At 45.5% G+C, this 22332-nt stretch overlaps 1 protein-coding gene across 3 annotated transcripts in view; it reads right to left on the bottom strand.

The window, feature by feature from the left end:
- LOC142143887 (glutamine-rich protein 2-like) overlaps positions 1–18212 on the bottom strand; it is a 46103-nt gene extending 27891 nt beyond the window's left edge. The window contains exons 1-3 of one of the 3 annotated variants that reach the window (XM_075202136.1): positions 18157–18190; positions 16805–16959; positions 13432–13592 (exon numbers count right to left, since the gene is read on the bottom strand). In XM_075202136.1, the coding sequence (XP_075058237.1) occupies positions 13432–13482 (51 nt within the window). In that variant the 5' untranslated portion in view covers positions 13483–13592; positions 16805–16959; positions 18157–18190. Of the gene's footprint in view, positions 1–13431; positions 13593–16804 lie in introns of all 3 variants that reach the window. The other 2 variants (XM_075202137.1, XM_075202135.1) reach the window with 2 other exon arrangements.
- Positions 18213–22332: the final 4120 nt, after the last annotated feature.

The following is a 22332-nucleotide window of genomic DNA, read 5'->3' on the forward strand; positions in this document are numbered from 1 at the left end:
TATCTATTGCTCCTGAAACAAAATCAATCGTCCCCCCACCCCTGCCACCGCAAGAAGGGGAGGGTGGCAGTCAGGATGCCGGTTGTACCTGAACTTTAGCAGATGGGCGTCTCAAAGAGAATGAGGACCTGTCTCTGTATGAGTGACCCCTGGTATTATTCAGTCTGCCCCTAGTTGACTGACCTTTGGCAAAGGAACCCCCACCCCAAAAGGACTGCCGAAAGGAGCTTAGCCTTAGAAACATTTACTGGCAGAAAAGTGCTTTATCCACCTGTGGCTTGGGAGATCATATTGTCTAATTCTGGGCCAAACAAAGTAGTGGCTGATAAAGGCAACATCTCAAGAGATTTCTTAGACTCTGAATCTGCGTCCCAGGACCTTAACCATAGAGTCCTTCTTGCCGACACCGCAGAAGCCTGTATAGAAGAGGAAATAGAGGGTGCATTTTGGGCCGCCTCATATAAATAACCAGAAGCTTCCTTTAAATGTACGGCAAGGGGAAGTAATTCTGAACCTTGTAAACCCTCAGCCAATTGTTCTGCCCATGCTTACATTCCTGTGGCAACCCATGCCGAAGAAAATATGGGTCTGAAAGAGGAACCAGCTGCCAAAAAGATAGATTTTAAATGAGCCTCGACTTTGCGGTCTGTGGGGTCCTGCAGGGCTGCAGTACCTGGAACTGGAAGCGTAGTGTGGTGGGCTAAACGAGCCACCGGATTATCAACCCTAGGGATCTGCTCCCAGCGAGCAAGATCCTCTTCCTAAAGTGGGTACAGGGAGAAGAACCTCTTAGGAATCCTAAACTTCCGGTCCGGTTGTTTCCAGGCTCCCTCTGCGATATCTCTTAATTCCACAGATGGTGGAAAACGGATAGAGCGTTTTCTAACCTTTTTGAAAAGACCTTAATCGGAAGATTAAGGTTCATCCAAATCCGTAAGGTCCAAGGCTTGCCACACTGTCAAAAGTAGTTTCGCCCTCCTCTTCTACATACCTCTCAGAATCAGAGGGGGATATTAGAGGATTTGTAGGCCGAATTTGTCGGGATTTGCCTGGATTTGTGACCAGGGATGATGGACCTGCCACAGCCATTTCTGATGTTCCGGTGGTAACAGGCATTCCCAAACTTACTGGAAGGGCCGTTTGTTCTGAAACAGCGGGATTAACAGCAGAGACCATTGTAACCCCGTGGACTTAGTAAGAAGCTGGGCCAGGGAAGTAACCGACTGCGCCAAGGAAGTTACCCATGCTGGTTCCTCCGGTATCAGAATTACAATAGACTGGGCCTGTGTAGTGAGCAACCTCGCGACACAATCAGTACAAAGTGCCCCCAGGTCCTTTTGTCCACAAGGTAATCTAACCTTGCATGTTGAACAATATTTTGTAAGAGGTGCTTTTCCTTTATCCGACATATTTGACAAGAGAAAAAGAACACACAATGCAATAGAATCAGTCACACAAGATATAGTCTGACTAAATACAAGTATAGCAACTAGTCTATAACAGTAAAAGTTGTAACTTGCAACCATTAATAAAAAGGGGCTAAAGATGGCTAAGTAGAATACAAAATGATTTTCTTTATTACTACTTGCACCATATAACAAGAGCCTTCTACCTAAATAAGTAGAAAGATAAACAAATAGAAAGAATAACGGTACTTACCCTTCCAGCTAAGCACGCTAGGCAGGAGAGGAGTGAGTAAGCAGTGTTCCTTCAGGCTGAGGAAGTCTGTTCCCAGGCTTCATTTGGCCTGCAGATCGGTCTCACCCATGTATATGTCAGGGGTGGGGAGCTCTATATTCATCAGCTCCTCCCCCCGACTCTGTCCTGCTGCTGCTCCAAATCGGTACTGTATCTTGTGCAGACACCGCATTCTGTGACCTCCGATGCTTCCAGGCTCCTGCCCTGCTCACAGACTCCGGATCATGCAGCCAGACCAAGATTCCTCCCTACTATCTCTGAGGAGGGAACTTAGTATGCCCTGGCAAGATGGCGGCCGCCACCGACCCGAGAACCAGCATTCTATGCCTGTGAAGGCAGCGTCGGTTGTCGGGAGGCTGTCAGAGTGACAGCGGTTTGAATAAACCGCCTGTCACTCTTTTAAAAAAACACACTGTCCGCTCTGTCGGTGAGAATCGTTTGGCTCTCTCTCCAACGGAGCAGTGCTGCTGCAGTCACTCCAGAATTACATTATTACAGACTGCAGAATTACACCAACCCTGACAGCACTAGTAATTCTGCAGTCAAATTCTACTGTGTTACATAGGTAACACAAAAAGGAGAGCTCCGTTGCCAATTCTCATTGCAGAAAGATACAAATGCTAGTGATTTCAGGATTGGTGTAATTCTGCAGTCAAATTCTACTGTGTTTTATAGTTACACAAAAAGGAGAGCTCCATTAGTAATTGTCATTGCTGAAATACAAATACTAGGCCTTGCAGGCTTTTCTTCTGAATTTGCAGTCAAAGTGTACGGTGTTATATAAACCCAAAGAGAAGAGCTCCATTGCTAATTGTCATTTCTGAAATACCAATACTAGGCCTTGCAGGCTTTTCTTCTGAATTTGCAGTCAAAGTGTATGGTGTTATATACACCCAAAGAGAAGAGCTCCATTGCTCCATTGCTAATTGTCATTGCTGAAATACAAATACTAGGCCTTGCAGGCTTTTCTTCTGAATTTGAACTCAAAGTGTGGGGTGTTATATACACCCAAAGAGAAGAGCTTCATTGCTCCATTGCTAATTGTCATTTCTGAAATACCAATACTGGGCCTTGCAGGCTTTTCTTCTGAATTTGCTGTCAAAGTGCACGGTGTTATCAAAATGGATTCACAGCAGTACACAGAAGAGCAGGAGCACCAAGCACCAGTCATGATGGTAGTATTTCCTGTAAGTCATCTGGTAAAGCCCATGTAAAAGTACATAGTGTGTTTAAGTCAAAAATGTAAAACACCTTTTACCTCGGTCAAGAAAAAAAGAGCTGTAATCCAGGCAAAGTTATCTGCAGAAAAAAATAAAATTGCCATTCTCCATTATTTCAGTCAGGAGTCCGTCTAAAATTTAGAACGTCCTACTTGCATTGGTTCGTCCACTGACAGGATGGGATTTTGGAACTGAGGTGCTAGCCGTGATATGAACCGTTTGCCAGGAGAGCGTTCCTGCGTGCACTCTTGGTAGCGCAAATCCACCTTTATGCACATAGAGATGAGGGAATCTAGATCAGCCGAGAGTTCTCTGGAAATTAGCTCATCCTTAATCCGGTCAACCAGACCTTCCCAAAAGGTTGCCACCAGTGCTTCGTTGTTCCATTTTAACTCGGAAGCCAGGGTCCGAAATTGAACTGCGTATTGCCCCACGGACAGGTCACCTTGGCGGAGGTTTAACAAGCTAGTAGCTGCAGAAGCAACTTTTCTGGGATCGTCGAAGACTTTTCTAAAGGCTTCAATGAAGGAGTTGGAGCTATTAAGAAGTGGATCCCCTCGTTCCCATAAAGGTGAGGCCCAGGCAAGAGCTTGACCACTGAGGAGGGAGATGAGAAAGGCTACTTTGGTGCGTTCTGAAGAAAAGGCCCCTGGGTTGCACTCAAATTGAATGGCACATTGGTTCAAAAAGCCCCTGCACTTCTTGGGATCACCGTCAAACTTTTCGGGTGTCGGGATGCGTAAACCGGAGGCCGCTGTAGAGACCGTAACCACACTGGATGCTGCAGATGCAGAAGAGGTTATGGCTGGTGTAGCGGGTGAAGCACTCTGTAATGTATCGAATCGGGTCGCAATCCCTTGGACACTGTCACTCACCGGACTGTGAGTGCTTCTTCCCGGACATTTAGGAACCGTGGCCGTCCTCCATCCTGAGGGACTGCGCATGCGCAGCCCTTTCTATACCTCCAGTGTATGTTCCTTTAACTTAATTGGCAGATCAGGCAACCTCCCTATATTAAGCACCTGTGGTCATCACCACATTGCCTGATCTTGGAGTCTCATTCCCCATGAGTCTCTGAAGGTGTTCCTGTGTTTCCTTGTTTATTCAGCCCTGCTGATTCCTGTGGTTTCCAAACCACTTCTACCTCTGTGGTTTCCAAACCACTTCTACTACTGTGGTTCCCATACCACTTCTACCATCTACTGTATCATCGTGACTGTGAGCTGATTCCTATCCGCTGCCTCCGTGCACTACAGTCTTCTAACCACTTCAACTCTACCTTGTATCATTGGGACTGTTAGCTGATGCCTATCCGCTGCCTCCGTGCACTACAGTCTTTCATTCACATCCACTCACCTGTTCATGATTGTGACTGCCAGCTGATTCCTATCCGCTGCCTCCGTGCACTACAGGCTTCAACCTGCAACTCGTCTGTGTTTCATCATCGTGACTGTTTGGCTGATTTCTATCCGCTGCCTCCGTGCACTACAGTCTTCAACCTGCAACCCGTCTGTGTTTCATCGTGACTGTGTAGCTGATTCCTATCCGCCGCCTCTGTGCGCTTCAGTCTTCAGCCCTTGTCAACTCTCCCGTGTTTCCTTGAGTCTGCTGCCACTATTGCTACCCGCTACTCTCCGTGATCAACTGTTCCAGTTCAACTCTGCTCTGGTGTCCCATCGTTACTGCACCTGCTGGTTGCTATTGGCTACCTCCGTGTTCCCGCAGAGACCCGCTGCTGTTACTTCTCAGCGCTACGCATCCATCTACTGCTGATCCGCTCTCCACGCCTTCCTGGGTTCCCTGCTGGTCTACCTACCTGTGCGCTGCACCTGCTAGACCACCGCTTCACCCATCCAGGGACTTTGCATCCTGCCGGCCTCCTGCCGTTCAGGTATCTCTGCACTTCTGTCTGACTGCCTTCTCCTGAACCACGGTATGCATACTTCCCATTGACTGTGCTGTGTATTGCATACCTTGCTGGACTGTGTTGGTTCTCCTCTGGAGTGTACTATCCGCTGAGTCTATTGCCATCATTGACTGTGTTATCTCATGCTGGATTACTTCAAGAGACTTTCTATATTGGCAGTGTTGTTCAGTCATTTATACATTTATATTGTGCATATTACTGTGGATCAAAGTCAAGGTGCCCGTGTATATATTGTGTTGCAGTCTCTCCCCGTGCACCTCCTCACATATATATTCAGTGGTACAACTTGCTAGTGGCAGACCACTGACCCCTGTTTCCAGTTTCACCTGCTCCAGTATCCTCTCACATAGCAGTGGTACAACTTGCTAACGCAGACCACTGACTCCCCGGATACCTCCACTTGGATTCCATTCCTTCACTCAGACAGCGGTACAACTTGCTATCCGCAGACCGCTGACTCTCATCACCTCCTCGTTTCTGTTGGACATTCCTCCTCACTATAGCAGTGGTACAACTGGCTACCGCAGACCACTGACTACCTTCACGTGTCCTTTGTCCATACAGTTCCTCGTGTATTACTACCTCCATATTGCCAGTGCTGCTAGTCATAGACTTTCCTGAGCATCTCATCATCTGCTATTTCCTGTTCCGTGATCACCCTGCTACCAGAGTACCATATTACCACCTATACTGCTTTGGTAAGCCTATCACCTGGTGATCCCTGGGTAAAGACTCCTAGTGCCCGTGACAGTAAGATCAGGCCATGACAGACCCAGATACGGAACCTACCGCTAAAGAGATGCTGCAGCATCTGGTCAGCCGTGTGGAGCAACAGGATGCTCGCCAACAGCTGTTACTTCAATGTTACCAATCATTAACCTCCCAAGGAACATCTGGACAGACTGTTACAGCTAATATTGAAGCTCCTGTGCTTTCCTCCGTTTCCCCAGTGCCATCCCAGGTGTCTACAGCTCCTACGCTTCACCTGCCTACTCCGTCAAAATATGACGGGGACCCCAAAACTTGTAGAGGTTTCCTTAACCAATGTTCAGTCCATTTTGAACTCCAACCTCAAAATTTTTCTACCCATCGTTCCAGAGTGGCCTATCTTATCTCATTGTTTTCGGGACAAGCCCTGGCTTGGGCCTCCCCCCTGTGGGAAAGAAACGATCCAATTCTACAAGATAGTGCCAAATTCATTTCCACGTTCCGAAGTGTGTTCGATGAACCAGGTCGTGTGACCTCCGCTGCTTCCAGCATTCTTCGTTTGCGACAAGGCTCCCATACAGTAGGACAGTATGTCATTCAATTTAGGATCTTAGCCTCTGAACTTCAGTGGAACACTGAAGCATTAGTTGCCGCCTTCTGGCAGGGGCTCTCCGATAAAATTAAAGATGCACTGACTACCCAAGAGCTTCCTTCGTCACTAGAAGATTTGATCTCTCTTTGCCATCGTGTAGATATGAGATTTCGTGAAAGAGAGTCTGAGAAAACAACAGCTGTCAAAGCACCTCTTCGTTTAAACCCTCAATTTCGTCCAGCTCCATCCTCTGTGATTCCCATGGAGATAGGACGTTCCAAATTATCTTCAGAGGAAAGGAAACGAAGAGTAAAGAATAGACTCTGTATCTATTGTGCTGATTCCACGCATATGCTCAGCTCTTGCCCTAAGAGATCGGGAAATGCCAGGCCCTAACTAGTTCTGGAGAGGTGAAGTTAGGGTCCCTGGAGTCCTCTCCATTGTCTATGAAATCTAAAGTCTGCGCTTTTGATGTTACGATTTCCTTTGCTACCAAATCCTTTGAGTCACAGGCATTGATTGATTCCGGAGCAGCAGGAAATTTCATTTCTAAATCACTAGTGAATCAATGGTCCCTACCAGTGATCACTTTAAAAACACCCATTACTGTGACGGCTATAGATGGATCACGCCTCATCAATGGTCTCATCACCCAGAGTACGTCTCCAGTAACCCTTCAGATTGGTGTACTACACCATGAAGAAATTTCGTTTTTAATTCTTCCAGTTACGACAAGTCCGATTGTCTTAGGCCTTCCATGGCTTCAGTGTCACTCTCCCCAGATTGACTGGCGCACCCCTCAAGTTACGTCTTGGGGGTCTGAATGTCACCATCGTTGTCTCTCTCAAGTTATTCCTCTTAAAGTACAGCGATCTTCCATCTCATCTTCCTCCCCGGGACTCCCTCCTCAGTATGCTTCATTTGCCGATGTGTTTGATAAAGCTCAGTCTGAACGTCTTCCTCCTCATCGTTCTTGGGATTGTCCGATCGACCTTCTACCTGGCAAGACTCCTCCCAGGGGTCGGGTCTATCCTCTCTCGTTACCTGAAACTCAAGCCACATCTGAGTACATACAGGAGAATCTCCAGCGTGGGTTCATTCGACCTTCCACCTCTCCCGCTGGAGCTGGGTTCTTCTTCGTCAAAAAGAAGGATGGATCATTACGCCCTTGTATAGATTTTCGTGGACTCAACGCCATTACTATCAAGAATCGGTATCCCATTCCGCTGATCACTGAGCTATTTGATCGCATCAAGGGAGCTCGGATATTTACTAAGTTGGATCTTCGTGGTGCTTACAATTTAATTAGAATCCGTTCCGGTGACGAATGGAAGACCGCGTTTAACACCAGAGATGGGCATTACGAATATTTAGTAATGCCCTTCGGGCTGTGTAATGCCCCCGCTGTTTTCCAGGGTTTCATCAATGAGATCTTTCGGGACTTATTATATGTATGTGTCGTTGTCTACCTAGACGACATATTGATCTTCTCACAGGACCTGCCTTCTCATCACCAACATGTGGCAGAGGTCCTCTCCAGACTACGGAAAAACTCGTTGTTCTGTAAATTGGAAAAATGTTCATTCGAGTTACCCCAGATTCCATTCTTGGGGTATATAGTTTCCGGAGTTGGCCTGAAGATGGATCCAGACAAAGTAAATGCTGTACTACATTGGCCTCAGCCAACTACTCTTCGTGCCATCCAGCGTTTTTTAGGTTTTGCCAATTACTATAGACGCTTCATTCAAGACTTTTCATCCATTGCATCTCCCATTGTGGCCCTAACTCGGAAAGGGGCTAATACTAAGCAATGGTCATCTGAGGCTCTCCAAGCCTTTCAAATCCTCAAAGAGGCCTTCTCATCTGCTCCCATTCTGCGACAGCCTGATGTGACACTCCCCTTCTTCCTAGAAGTAGATGCCTCTAATGTGGGCTTAGGAGCTATTCTCTCCCAACGCTCGGAGCAACAAAAATTACATCCTTGTGCCTTCTACTCTCGGGGTCTTCTGCCCGCAGAGAAAAATTATACTATCGGGGACAAGGAGTTGCTGGCCATCAAAGCTGCATTAGAGGAATGGAGATACTTGTTGGAAGGAGCTCGCCATCCGGTGACGATCTTCACGGATCATAAGAACTTGTCATATTTGCAATCTGCTCAATGCTTGAACCCTCGTCAAGCAAGATGGTCTCTTTTCTTTTCCCGTTTTGAATTAATTATAACCTTCAAACCAGCCGCTAAGAACAAGAAAGCTGACGCTCTATCTCGAGCTTTTGTGACGTCCTCTGATGTAGAAGAGGTTCCCAACCATGCTATTCTAGACCCCAAATGTATTTCTCTGGCTGCTTCATCCACCAAAATGCTACCATTTGGGAAGACCCTTGTGCCTCCTACTCTGAGGAGGAAAATCCTTTCGTGGTTCCATGCCTCTCGTTTTTCTGGACACGCCGGTGAACACAAGACCTTTGAGATTCTCTCTCGTAGTTACTGGTGGCCTTCAATGAGGAGAGACGTCAAAGAGTTTATTGCTTCCTGTGATTTATGTTCTCAGTTCAAATCCTCCCGCAGAACTCCAGCAGGGTTGCTGCGACCACTACCCATTCCGTCCAAGCCTTGGACCCATATTAGTATGGATTTCGTTACTGATTTGCCACCAAGTAAGAATCACAATACTATTTGGGTAGTGGTAGACAGATTTTCGAAGATGGCCCATTTCGTCCCTCTGTCCGGTTTACCTTCCTCGTCTACTCTGGCTGAACATTTCATTAAAGAAATCTTCCGCATCCATGGATGTCCGTCTGAGATTGTGTCGGATAGAGGAGTACAATTCGTTTCCAGATTCTGGCGGGCCCTTTGTAAAACCTTGGGCATACGATTAGCACTCTCATCGTCTTACCATCCGCAATCTAACGGACAAACGGAACGAGTCAATCAAGATCTTGAGACTTTTATTAGGATGTTCTCTTCAGCCAACCAAGACAACTGGGTAGAATTGCTCCCTTGGGCTGAATTCGCCCATAACAACATGTACCATGAGTCATCATCCAAAACTCCATTCTTTGTGGTCTACGGTCACCATCCGTCTTTTCCGGAATTTCCTGCCCTCCCGCCCACCCAAGTTCCTGCTGTGGAGACTGCTTGTCAAACCTTCAAAAATATCTGGTCTCAGGTCAAAACCTGTTTAAAGAAGACATCTAATAAATATAAGTCTTTCGCAGATAAGAAGAGGCGGGCTATTCCACCACTAAAAATTGGAGATCGTGTCTGGTTATCTACCAAAAATATTCGTTTGAAGGTTCCATCTATGAAATTCGCCCCTCGTTTTATTGGTCCATATAGGATCATTCAAGTTATCAATCCAGTATGTGTTAAACTTCTTCTTCCTAAGAATCTTCGGATTTCCAATGCCTTCCATGTGTCCTTGCTCAAACCTCTCATCATCAACCGTTTCTCGACTCCTCTCTCAGCACCGCAGCCAGTTCAAGTTCATCAGGAGGAGGATTTCGAGATTACTGAGGTATTGGATGCAAAAATTTCGCGAGGAGTCCTCCGTTTCCTCGTTCATTGGAAGGGCTTTGGTCCTGAAGAGCGTTCATGGATCAAAGCTGAAGATCTTAATGCTCCTGCCCTTCTGAAGAAGTTTTATTCCAAAAATCCGGACAAGCCCGGTTCCAGGCGTTCTGTGCCCACCTTTAAAAGGGGGGGTACTGTCACTCACCGGACTGTGAGTGCTTCTTCCCGGACATTTAGGAACCGTGGCCGTCCTCCATCCTGAGGGACTGCGCATGCGCAGCCCTTTCTATACCTCCAGTGTATGTTCCTTTAACTTAATTGGCAGATCAGGCAACCTCCCTATATTAAGCACCTGTGGTCATCACCACATTGCCTGATCTTGGAGTCTCATTCCCCATGAGTCTCTGAAGGTGTTCCTGTGTTTCCTTGTTTATTCAGCCCTGCTGATTCCTGTGGTTTCCAAACCACTTCTACCTCTGTGGTTTCCAAACCACTTCTACTACTGTGGTTCCCATACCACTTCTACCATCTACTGTATCATCGTGACTGTGAGCTGATTCCTATCCGCTGCCTCCGTGCACTACAGTCTTCTAACCACTTCAACTCTACCTTGTATCATTGGGACTGTTAGCTGATGCCTATCCGCTGCCTCCGTGCACTACAGTCTTTCATTCACATCCACTCACCTGTTCATGATTGTGACTGCCAGCTGATTCCTATCCGCTGCCTCCGTGCACTACAGGCTTCAACCTGCAACTCGTCTGTGTTTCATCATCGTGACTGTTTGGCTGATTTCTATCCGCTGCCTCCGTGCACTACAGTCTTCAACCTGCAACCCGTCTGTGTTTCATCGTGACTGTGTAGCTGATTCCTATCCGCCGCCTCTGTGCGCTTCAGTCTTCAGCCCTTGTCAACTCTCCCGTGTTTCCTTGAGTCTGCTGCCACTATTGCTACCCGCTACTCTCCGTGATCAACTGTTCCAGTTCAACTCTGCTCTGGTGTCCCATCGTTACTGCACCTGCTGGTTGCTATTGGCTACCTCCGTGTTCCCGCAGAGACCCGCTGCTGTTACTTCTCAGCGCTACGCATCCATCTACTGCTGATCCGCTCTCCACGCCTTCCTGGGTTCCCTGCTGGTCTACCTACCTGTGCGCTGCACCTGCTAGACCACCGCTTCACCCATCCAGGGACTTTGCATCCTGCCGGCCTCCTGCCGTTCAGGTATCTCTGCACTTCTGTCTGACTGCCTTCTCCTGAACCACGGTATGCATACTTCCCATTGACTGTGCTGTGTATTGCATACCTTGCTGGACTGTGTTGGTTCTCCTCTGGAGTGTACTATCCGCTGAGTCTATTGCCATCATTGACTGTGTTATCTCATGCTGGATTACTTCAAGAGACTTTCTATATTGGCAGTGTTGTTCAGTCATTTATACATTTATATTGTGCATATTACTGTGGATCAAAGTCAAGGTGCCCGTGTATATATTGTGTTGCAGTCTCTCCCCGTGCACCTCCTCACATATATATTCAGTGGTACAACTTGCTAGTGGCAGACCACTGACCCCTGTTTCCAGTTTCACCTGCTCCAGTATCCTCTCACATAGCAGTGGTACAACTTGCTAACGCAGACCACTGACTCCCCGGATACCTCCACTTGGATTCCATTCCTTCACTCAGACAGCGGTACAACTTGCTATCCGCAGACCGCTGACTCTCATCACCTCCTCGTTTCTGTTGGACATTCCTCCTCACTATAGCAGTGGTACAACTGGCTACCGCAGACCACTGACTACCTTCACGTGTCCTTTGTCCATACAGTTCCTCGTGTATTACTACCTCCATATTGCCAGTGCTGCTAGTCATAGACTTTCCTGAGCATCTCATCATCTGCTATTTCCTGTTCCGTGATCACCCTGCTACCAGAGTACCATATTACCACCTATACTGCTTTGGTAAGCCTATCACCTGGTGATCCCTGGGTAAAGACTCCTAGTGCCCGTGACAGACACATTGTAGGAGATGCGCTTGGGCTGCTTCTTGTTGCTCCACTCGCTGAGCCAGATGCAGGAGTAGATCTCGAGCAGACGGTTCACCAGACCCCTCCGTTGTCATGGCCAGAGTATACTGTCACGACTGATAATGGGTACCTGCTGTTGTTGGCGCAACTCAGAGGAAGGCGCGGAGTCTAACGTATTCACCAGGAATCCCCGCAAGGAAGTATGGACTCCGCTGCAGGGACACGCAGGTCGCGGTCCTTCCTAGAGTCCACAGCGAGATACAAGGAGGTGTCAGACAGGCTGGGTCGGCAACGTTCAGGTAGAAGAGGTACAAAGGGAAATCCAGAAGAATGGTGAGGCAAGCCGGGTCGGTAACTTTCAGGAAGAACAGTACAAAGGCAGAATCCAAATAGAGGTGGTCAAACGGTCCAGGTCAAAAGGTCACAAGCAGCACGAGGATGGTCAGGAACAAATACAGCAACTGGTATACACAAACGCTGGAGGCAGGAAGACCTGATACTCTGGCACTGGTGAGAGGGCTGGGAGAGGTTTAAATACTGTGGTAACCCAATCAGAATCAGCGGTGCAGCGCTGTCATACCTGCCGCCGGGAATCCTGCTCATAGCGTCCCGTTGCCTAGCAACGGGGCGCGTCATCACACCCAGAGGTCGGACGGCAGGGGGATCCGGAAGTGATGCGTCTGGTTGCTAGGCAACCAGACGCTCTGTCAGCAGACAGGCGGCCGTGCGGAACGGCGCCTGACAAGGGTTTTCTTATTATATTGTGGGGACCACTCCACTACGCAGTCTAGAAAGATACCTCGTTGCAACGTTTTGGACTTATAACAATATTGTGAGGTGTTCAGAATACACTGTAAATTAGTGGAAATGATTGTTATTGAATGTTATTGAGGTTAATAATAGCGTAGGAGTGAAAATAAGCCCAAAAACTTGATTTTTTAACTTTTTATGCTTTTTTAAAAAAAAATCCGAATCCAAAACCTTAAATCCGAACTAAAACCTTTCGGCAGGTGTTTTGCGAAACAAATCCGAACCCAAAACCTCAAGCAAATCCGAATCCAATACACGAGACACCAAAAGTCGCCGGTGCACATCCCTACTTCTAACCTCACTGACATGTCAGTAGCACTAACAAAATAATACAAATCTAATCTAGCAGCAAGTACTGCAGAGCAGTACTTAAACAGCCCAACACTTTGAGCACTTTACCAAAACTGTGGGGTTGCAAAGGGGAGGAGACATCAGCAAACTTAGTTGTTAACTATTTAAGTGACAGCTCCATGCGCCCTCATACAACCCATGGTAGCAGTGTCCCCCAGATCGATGAAGGATAAAGGAGGGTTTTCATAATGGATGGGATATAAGTATGTGTCCTATCATGTTAGACCAGCAAATGCGCACCAGTGGCCAGTAAGCCTTAAAGTCTCACAAATCCTCCTTGATCACTATCAGCAAGTCCAAAGATTTTCCTTTTCCCAAGTGATTTCCTCCTAAATGCACTACTAAAATGTTTGACCTTCCAACACCACATTCTTATCTTTTAAGTAACAGGATGAGATCACCTCATTGTAAGCCCCTTTAACCAAACCATCTTATCTGCACTGGATGTGGGAAATCTAAACCTCTTACCGCTAAATAGTGTCTGGATTGGGGGGTGGCCTGGTGGAGCATGGAATAGGACGTGTGGAACTGAGCTCCCCAGTCCATTTATCTGTAACAATTATCCTGCTGCATTACTAACTTATTAAATCAGACCTGGTCTTGTGGAGGAGTTGTCCCTCTCCCCTCCGGTCGGAGTTGTGGCATTGCTGGAGGATTGGGCTGTCTGCTGCGAACATTTGCACCTGGGGCTGGACTGGGCCTGTTCTGTAAGTGACGGAGAAGCCACGTTCCCCACCTCTGTTGGAGCCGGGCACCTGTAAAACGGTGCAGAAATTTAGTCACTTACCCTCTTGTTTACTGCTGGGGAGACATCGGGGAGACATCGGGCTGCTGGCTGCAGGAAAGACAAGTGTATCTGAGCCTTCCCACCACGAGACGAGCTGCGGCACCATCTTGGGGAGTGATTGCTGAGGACGGGCAGCTATACAGATATCTATAGCTCGAGGTGAGGTGCTGGCTGGTGAACCGCTAATCTCCTGTGATAATATTATGAGTACAGGCACAGCTCCTTTAGCCTCACTCTCTGTTTGAATCTGCTATTGATACCGCATAAGTTTCCTTCGCTGGGACAGTGCACCTAATTCACTGGTGTCACAGTGATTCGGGTCCAAGCCGACAATGTTCGTGTACTAAATAAATTATGCCACCTAACTTTTAGGCAAGATGAAGTATCCCCCCCATAACAAACTGTGAAAACCCCATATTATCAAAGCTGAAGCAGTAGCTGCCCCAATCTGAACTGACTGGGTGCTGGACTCCATCAAGCTAAGACTAAAATCGATGGCAAAAAACTTGCCCACGCCTGTAGTTTTAGTCATGGAATAAAATTCAATGTTGAGCACCCCTGAAATCTTAAGGCTATATGATTCATGCCAAAGTAACCTGACATATGGTCTGCATGTGAAGCAATGGATGCTAACGCCTGTTACCAACATGGTACTTCTCAGACCTCTAATTTTATTTTATTTTTTTAATTCAGCGAGTGTCTCTGAACCTAGAGTCATTCGGAAGACAATAACTGTAGGTTATTCCCAACTGTACATGTTCCTTCAAGATTATTTCAACAATATCTATAGCCACGGAGGTCCTACCACCTATAAGACTAATAGAATAGACTAGAATAAAAGACATAAGTAGGGCACATAATAGCGTGGGTCAAAAAAGTATGAACATAGCAAAACAGGCAGTTAAAGGATTAGCCTCTGTAATGCTCTCAATGTGGTACCACCGACCCTAATAGCAAAATAGCATGTTCTAAGGATAAAATGGCTTACAGTACCAAGCGACACAAAATGTGTACAACAAAAAATAGCATCCAATGTTATGTAAATCTTTTGCAAGCACCTGAAGCTAGTGGTGTTGTAATATGTCCGTTCTCCAAAACTCCTAACCAGTGTAGAGTGTATTGGGGTGAGGGATATAATTGGGAATGCTTACATTGTTATAATGTACTCTGAGTCCTAGCGCTATGACCTCGAGCTAGAAATGACTATAGGGTACCCATAGTGGAGATAAGGCACTCGATAGTTACGGAATGGAGCGACCAAATACGTTTGCAATTCTGAGATCCGTGAGAAACTTTTGTCCCTAGACTTTGTGGTGCAAGTTGAACGAAAATAAAATCGTCCACTTGGTAATTAGACTGGGTTAACGAGGGGGAGGGGTGGGGGGTTGGTGGGATGAACGGTAGAGCCCCATAAGGAGGCTATATAGTATTCTCCCGGCTGTTCATAGTTAACAATATATGTCTCAGCCCATACTTTAGGTATGGTCCAACAGTGGCAGATAATTATGATAAACCGGGCACCCTTATCATATTGTGCGTATACCAACACCAGTTAACATTCTGTAAGTACTCCAGGGGTTCACATACAATGATAGAGGTACTATCAGGTCATCACGAATGACAATATATAATTTTAGTAAATAAGGACACCTAACTTAATGCTCTATTCGCATGTACACATAACTGAAGAATCCTAAATTTCGTGTGGCCAAAACCTTCATGCCGACATAGAGAGACGCCACTAAAGTTGTACCAAAATCAGGCCCATCGGTTATAAGAAAACTGCCCTCTGTCCTCATATCTTTCTTAGATTACCATTCCATTTAATGGAATGACGTTAAATTGTAAGCACCAGGGCGTCTTTATTTGGCTACCCATGTAAGTGTAATCTACAACATACGTTGAAAGGGAAAACAGGTTAAATAGCAACAGCCTCATCATGCAACGTAAATTCTGTTATATGAAAATATTACAATACAGTATCAAATCCTTTGTGTATAATGTGGCTTTTTTTGTTTGTTATGAGGTTATATGTGGAATGTATCAAGGCCAAAAGCCCATTTATTCCCTGGCGGGGTAAGTGAAGCCTCCCCTGCGTAGGAGACATAACCCAATGCCAGTAAGCGCAGTGACTCTGTTCAGTCGTATTAATGCAGTAACAATTTCAATATTTGTAAAACCCTCCAGTAAACTGGATTGACCCCCGAGCTAAACTCGCAGTGGGCGTTTTACAGGGGCCATGCTAAGTCCTCACCAAATTATAACACTGCTTCTCTATAGAAATAATGAAACATGTCCTAATCTGACATAGGTCCTGATTTCTAAGTAGTCCATTGGGAAAAACATAAACCTAGCAGCCATTGTGTCATCATACCTTATAATCTGTCCTCTTTCAAACGAACATTAAAAACCCACCTTTTTCCTTAAAGCCTTCCAGTCTCATGCCTAAACTCCCACCGGTCGGCTACCTCTCTTTCTCATCCCTTCTTCCCTTCTCCCCCTTCCTCGACTCCGTCTCCGTTTCTCCCGTCTCTCCGTCTCATCCATGTGTCTGTCTGTCTTCCCCTCCCTTTAGATTGTTCGCTCCTTTGAGCAGGGCTCTCCTACCTTCTGTTTCCATCACTTTTAACTGCGCTCTCCAGCTACTCAACTCACCTCCTCTCAGTCCCTCTGCCCTCTGTCTCCTCTCGCTTCTCTCCGCTCCCCTCAGTTACTCTCAACCTGTCATCCGTGCCCACCCTCTTGGGCCATAGTTACCTGCCTATACTCACTTTTCCCATCCCTCCCTCCCTCTCTTTCATGCTGTGCCTGAGCCCCCAGAGTTATAGTGCTTACTGTTACTTGTACTGTGCTGTTTCACCTTGTACTGTGCCATTGTTTGTCCTTGTACGGCGCTACGGATACTTTGTGGCGCCCTATAAATAAAAATTAATAATAATAATAATAATCCACCACCCCTATATCCTACTTGGGGATGTAATGGTCTACCGGACATGTCCCCAACTAGCGTCTCAGCTAAAATGGCCGCAGACTTAGGCTTTGCCGTTAATCAGCCAAACATCTGATTGTGTAATAACCTAAATTATGGATGAGGCCCCGGCAGAATCAGAGGAGCCATCATGGTATGAGTTATGAATTGACTGTGTACTGAATGAAATGTATTGGGTGCGTTATAATCACCTGAGCAGATGTCTTCAATCCCATTGCCCAAGGGTCATCACGCTCCTCGACGCCATCTGAAAGGTTTCGGCCCCCGACGTCCGCAACACTCGATCCAATGCAAAGCCCTTGTGCGTGGCCCGACACTCTTTCTGGCCCAGCGGAACTCTGCAGAACTACAGCAGAAAACATGTTAATACCTGACAGGGCGGGGAGTGGTAAGTTGGACTGGTTGGGGGGGTGACCGCAGCAGGCAGAGAGCTAAATGGAGCATATGAAATGGGGGGAGGAGTTGTGAAGGGGGGAGCGGCAGACCCGGTTGCAGAACATGCACATAGAATAAGTGTATATGAGTAGGCGTAATCCTTTTATGTATTTATTATTTTATATATATAAAAAAAAATTATTATTATTATTTTGTATTAATCAATTTATTGGTTTATTGACTGAAATTGATAGCAATGTCAACTTAAAGGCTCTCGGTAGGGGCGGTGCAAATGTAAGCTTTTGATTTAAATGCACCATGTGAAATGAAGAGCTCAATATTTGGAATGCAGTTTTTAGTGGGGTTCATTAAAATTCACCATTTAAAATTCCTTTGTTGCAGCATTGCCATTAGACCACTAAAGTGCCATACTATCTGAGATGACGAGTGACACAAGAAGGGGACTGGGGGACTGTCTGTGCAACTTATGCTGGCTCAGCGAAAGGAGTAAGGGAATGGGGATCCCCCCTCCTCTGCCCGCAGCGGCGGGAAAAAATATGAGGAACTGGGGAGCTCAGGCAAGGGATGAGCAAAGTTGGTAAGGTGGATAGGGTGGGATGTGGCTGGGGAAAATCACTGTGGAAAGGGCACACAGGGGGTAGGGGGGGGGGGGGGCACCAAGGATCAGTCTAAGGGAAAGAAACAGGGAGACCAGTAAAACGGAAGGATAGTGGGGGGAAATATTGGAGAGAAATAAGTGAGCGGGGAGGGCAGGAAAAGAGGGGGCTACAGAAAATAAGAGGGGGAAAGTGAAAGAATATGACAATTAAGACAGACAGCACAAGATTAAAAAATCAGCAGATAAAAACTATCACAAGTGCCAGCAACTGAGCCCTGCGTCTGTTCCCACTGGATTTCAGTGTGGACATTTCTGAGGTAAAATTACTGGCAAAACAAGGGGAAAGCGCAGCAGAGAGAAAGATAAAAGTGAAAGTGCATAAGAGGGTGTGATCCATGAGGGAGAGAGATGGGAATATGGGTGGGGTAGAGAGAGCACAAGGAAACTAATGTAAAGTGAGAAAAAAACTACAGTAAGGACAGATATGAGGTAAATTATGTCTGAAAAGAGACAATATCAGCAAAAACAGTTTAAATACAGCTCACAGACAGTAATGTTATCAAACTGCAGCTACTCAGTCTGATTTCTGTGATGGAAAAGATCCAGCATCCTTTGCAGGAGAATATATTAACACATAGATAAACCACTCCCACAGGATTCTATTGGCTGAAGAGCTACAACAACCCTTAATAGGTTAGTGCTTGACTCCCAAACATGTAGATAAGTTTAAGGCCGTTCGGCTTTATGTGCCTCACTTTTCATTGTTTTCCCTGTCTACACATGAGAAACAAAAGTATACCCGTTTATAATGTGGGGGTGCTGTGCTGAATACATTTAACATTCACAAAAGGGGAAGATAAAACACAGGTATTCCTACTGAAGGCACTAGGGGTATATTTACTAAACTGCAGGTTTGAAAAAGTGGAGATGTTGCCTATAGCAACCAGTCAGATACTAGTTAGCATTTATTACTACAAAATGACAGCTATAATCTGATTGGTTGCTATAGGCAACATCTTCACTTTTTCAAACCCACAGTTTATTAAATATACCCCTAATGCTCATTGTGAACACCAATCACTAAAGTCCCATACTTTAATCTTTATTAAATATAAATATATCATACACAATCAATCTTATGAGTCCCCATTACAAATATTAATGAAATATTAGAAAGCCAATGGCTTCACATATGGTAAATGTGCTTGTGAAACAAAGTGAAAAGTGAAAATAATGTCTTAATATTTATAAATTAAAAGCAAGTGAGGGTCCCTTTCCTTCAAATATATTCAAGAAGGAACCTTTAATAAATACATTTTGACATATTTCATGTTTGTATTTTTCAATTTTCAAATATTTCCCTAATATGTTTCATGGGGATTCATACGGTTGATTGTATATCGTTACTAAATAATAATAAAGTATAAGACTTTTTATTTAATTTTTCATTTGTTTTATCTGTCTGTCAGCCTAGAACATGACGCCCTTGCTGATGGTACACAGTCAGCTTAAGGTCCATCATGCACAGGGGCTGGCTGGGCTGGAGGGCAGGGGGGCATCTGCCGTCGGATCTCGCGAGACTCGGATTTCCCCGCTTGCCGCCGCCATACTTTGGGTAAGGTAACAGAAGGACCAACATGTGTCTTTGACTACGGACTTCTAAATGTGAGTGATTCTGGCGGGGAGGAATGAGGGAAAAAGGAGTTGTCACAGATTCTACGCACAATGGCAATGGTGTTAACTGTTCGTGCATTTCAACGCTTGTTAAATAAGCTCTTTTTGTTGTCCCCATAGTGCTCTCACTGCGGTTTCCTAAATAGATCCCCAAGTATAAGAGGTTTTTCATATTAGTTGCATGGTGAACCACTTAGATACCAATGTTCATTTGCACTTGTTACTTCAATGCTACATAAGCAACACAGATTCTTTAAAGTAGCCATATAAGTTTACAGGGAGAAATAGAACCTGGTTACCCCAAGTGCTTCTACAGTTATAGTTGTAGCAATACAATGCTGTGTATGTATGTTGTGATATTTCTTGTGATTCCTGCTCAAACATTATTGCACTGACTGCCAGTTCTATTTTAATACAATATTTTGTTTTTAACCCTGTTTATTCCCCAAGCCATGCTCCAGAATCATTAACTGGGTCTGTTGTCCTCTACGTTACAGCTCTATGTGAAGTGAGGTGTTCACTATAATACTTGTAGAAGTCATCCTTTTTATATGAAAAACAACACACCTAAAGGGGCTACATTAGTGTCAGGTAGTGGGACACTGGTTAGTAAAATTGGTAATAGACAATGGAAATTAAGGGGTTAAGAGTTAAAAAAAATAATATCTGGTTCAAGCATTCTCTATGTGGACAATTTTTTTTGCTAGTTTTCAGGTTAAATAATTTGAATTTAAAATCCAGCAGTGAAGGCTTAAGTACACCTATTTTCCTAGCGTAGCTATTTCCATACTAGTAGAATGCTTGTACCTCTTTTTTGGGCATTATGTGCTCTTTGGGGCCTAGTTTTTCAAACTGCCATCCTGTCTGCCACTGCAGTGCCACTCCTAGATGGGCCACGTGTTTGTGCCGCCCACTTGTGTCGCTTAGACATCCAGCTACCTCGGTGCAACCTTTTGGCCTAAAAACAATATTGTGAGGTATGAGGTGTTCAGAATAGACTGGAAATTAGTGGAAATGAATGTTATTGATGGTTATTGAGGTTAATAATAGCGTAGGAGTGAAAAAAAAAACTGGATTTTAGCGCTTTTTTAAAAAAAAAATCAGAACCCAAAACCTTAAATCAGAACCAAAACCTTTCGTCGGGTGTTTTGGCAAAACAGATCAGAACCCAAAACCTCAAGCTAATCAGAACCCAAAACACAAAACACTAAAAGTGGCCGGTGCACACACCTACTTACCGCACGCTTCTTAATAAACTCCAAATCAATCTAAAACTTGTCCACATCTCTCTCTCCTGCTGTTTTCAATTTCATGTGGCTCATTCGCTGCTCCAGCTTCTCCAGGTTCCCCTGGGTTCAGATAACATAATAAGCTCAGCTTAGAGCACACCACTGAAAAACATACAGTGTATAGCCAGAAGTGCAAGTATTTTTTTCTATTGTTGCACAGTAACATATTGCCCTATAAACTTGTAACTTTCAGAACCTTACTGTTTTGCTGTCTTCTAACATTAGCAGATCCAGTTACTAAAATGTACCGATAAGGCTGGTTTTCTATTTTCATGATCTACAGAAAAGATTTTCCCTTATCTTGGTGAATCTACACATGCATGACACTGCTTGCTAACCCTCTTAGTGAATGCACTGCTGTTGACAGCAGGGATCAGCCCTTGTGCTGACTGGCTCAGCTCCCATATGTCAGTTTATGACAGGATACCTAGGCTGACAGGGTCAGGATCCACATCTCCTCCTTGATGTCCAGTTGGTACACCACTCAACTCCTTTTTTCCTCACTCCCTGCCTTTCCATTTGGTTCTTTCACTATACAACTATCCTAACTCATGATCCAGCCCTTTCTCCACTCCATGTGAGCCAGAAACCCTCCATCCTTCACTACATGTAGAATTAGTTCTGACTCCCTGCATGTACAGAAACTCTGTAGGAGTCTACCTCCAATGGCATTTAAGTCCGGAAGAGGCAATAAGTAGGAGGATGGGTTACTAACATAATGTAGTTGTTTGATACGCTTTTAGAACAAGGATAGTAGAGGTCTTCACCTTTAGCAGCCACCTTTCCCGTAGATATGAACTTGTTCAGAGGTGCCCAGATGCTCCCAGGACTTAACTCTAAAAGCTAACTGTAGCATAGGATGGAGGATAACCAGAATACAGAAAGCATTAATCAGAGACAGGCCAAAGGTCGTGGGTCAGTAGCAAGCGGGGTAATCAGAAGACAAGCTAAAGGTCAAGACAGGTTGCAGACAGGGGCAATCCAATAAACAAGCAGAGGTCAGAGGCAATCAGCATATAAGCAGGGTCAAAGCCAAAGGTTACAACAGGAATCAGGTCCGAAGCAGAGTATCCATAGTATAACAGAGGGTGGAGCGAGTCAGCACTAGTGCAGTACACAGACACTATAATCAGCAGGGAGGCCAAGTCCTCCCTGCCTTATATACTAAAGGTAGCCAATGAGGGGACAGAAATCCAAAGTGTACTAATGAACACCTCCTGGGGATATAAGCACGCTCCTGGCTATGCACCTGCCAGGATGCGGCGCAAAATGAAATAGCATCCTGACCGTTGCTCAGGTGATGGCCGGGACAATGAAACCGGAAGTGACGTTCCGGTCATCATGATGACAGCCGGGACGCAGCCTGTAAGCCAAGGCTGACCCTCTGCAGCTCCAAACAGTAGTGGAGTTATTAATGTAATTTGGAGAGATATTAATATAAAATGGGGGCTATCCATATAATGTAGTAGCTGGTGGGGTCTTAATGTGGGGTCATTTTTTATGAAATGTGGGGAATATTATTGTCTTGTGATCGTCAGGTGGTTATAAATAATTTAATAATGGGACTGATTGGGGAGGAGACCTATTGATAAAATATGGCTTCATTAATACAATACTCTGGCTTTTGGGGGGGGGGAGCTAAGGCATTAATTTGTTCCTCTGCTTCCCAGGAAGTGAATTGTACCTATCCCTTTTGCAAACAGATGCATAACATTCCAGGATCCAGCCAAGCAGTAACAGAGCTTTGGGCACCAGCGGAAGG

This window comes from Mixophyes fleayi, chromosome 3 (genome assembly GCF_038048845.1).
Source record: "Mixophyes fleayi isolate aMixFle1 chromosome 3, aMixFle1.hap1, whole genome shotgun sequence".
In the NCBI taxonomy this organism is placed as follows: domain Eukaryota; kingdom Metazoa; phylum Chordata; class Amphibia; order Anura; family Limnodynastidae; genus Mixophyes; species Mixophyes fleayi.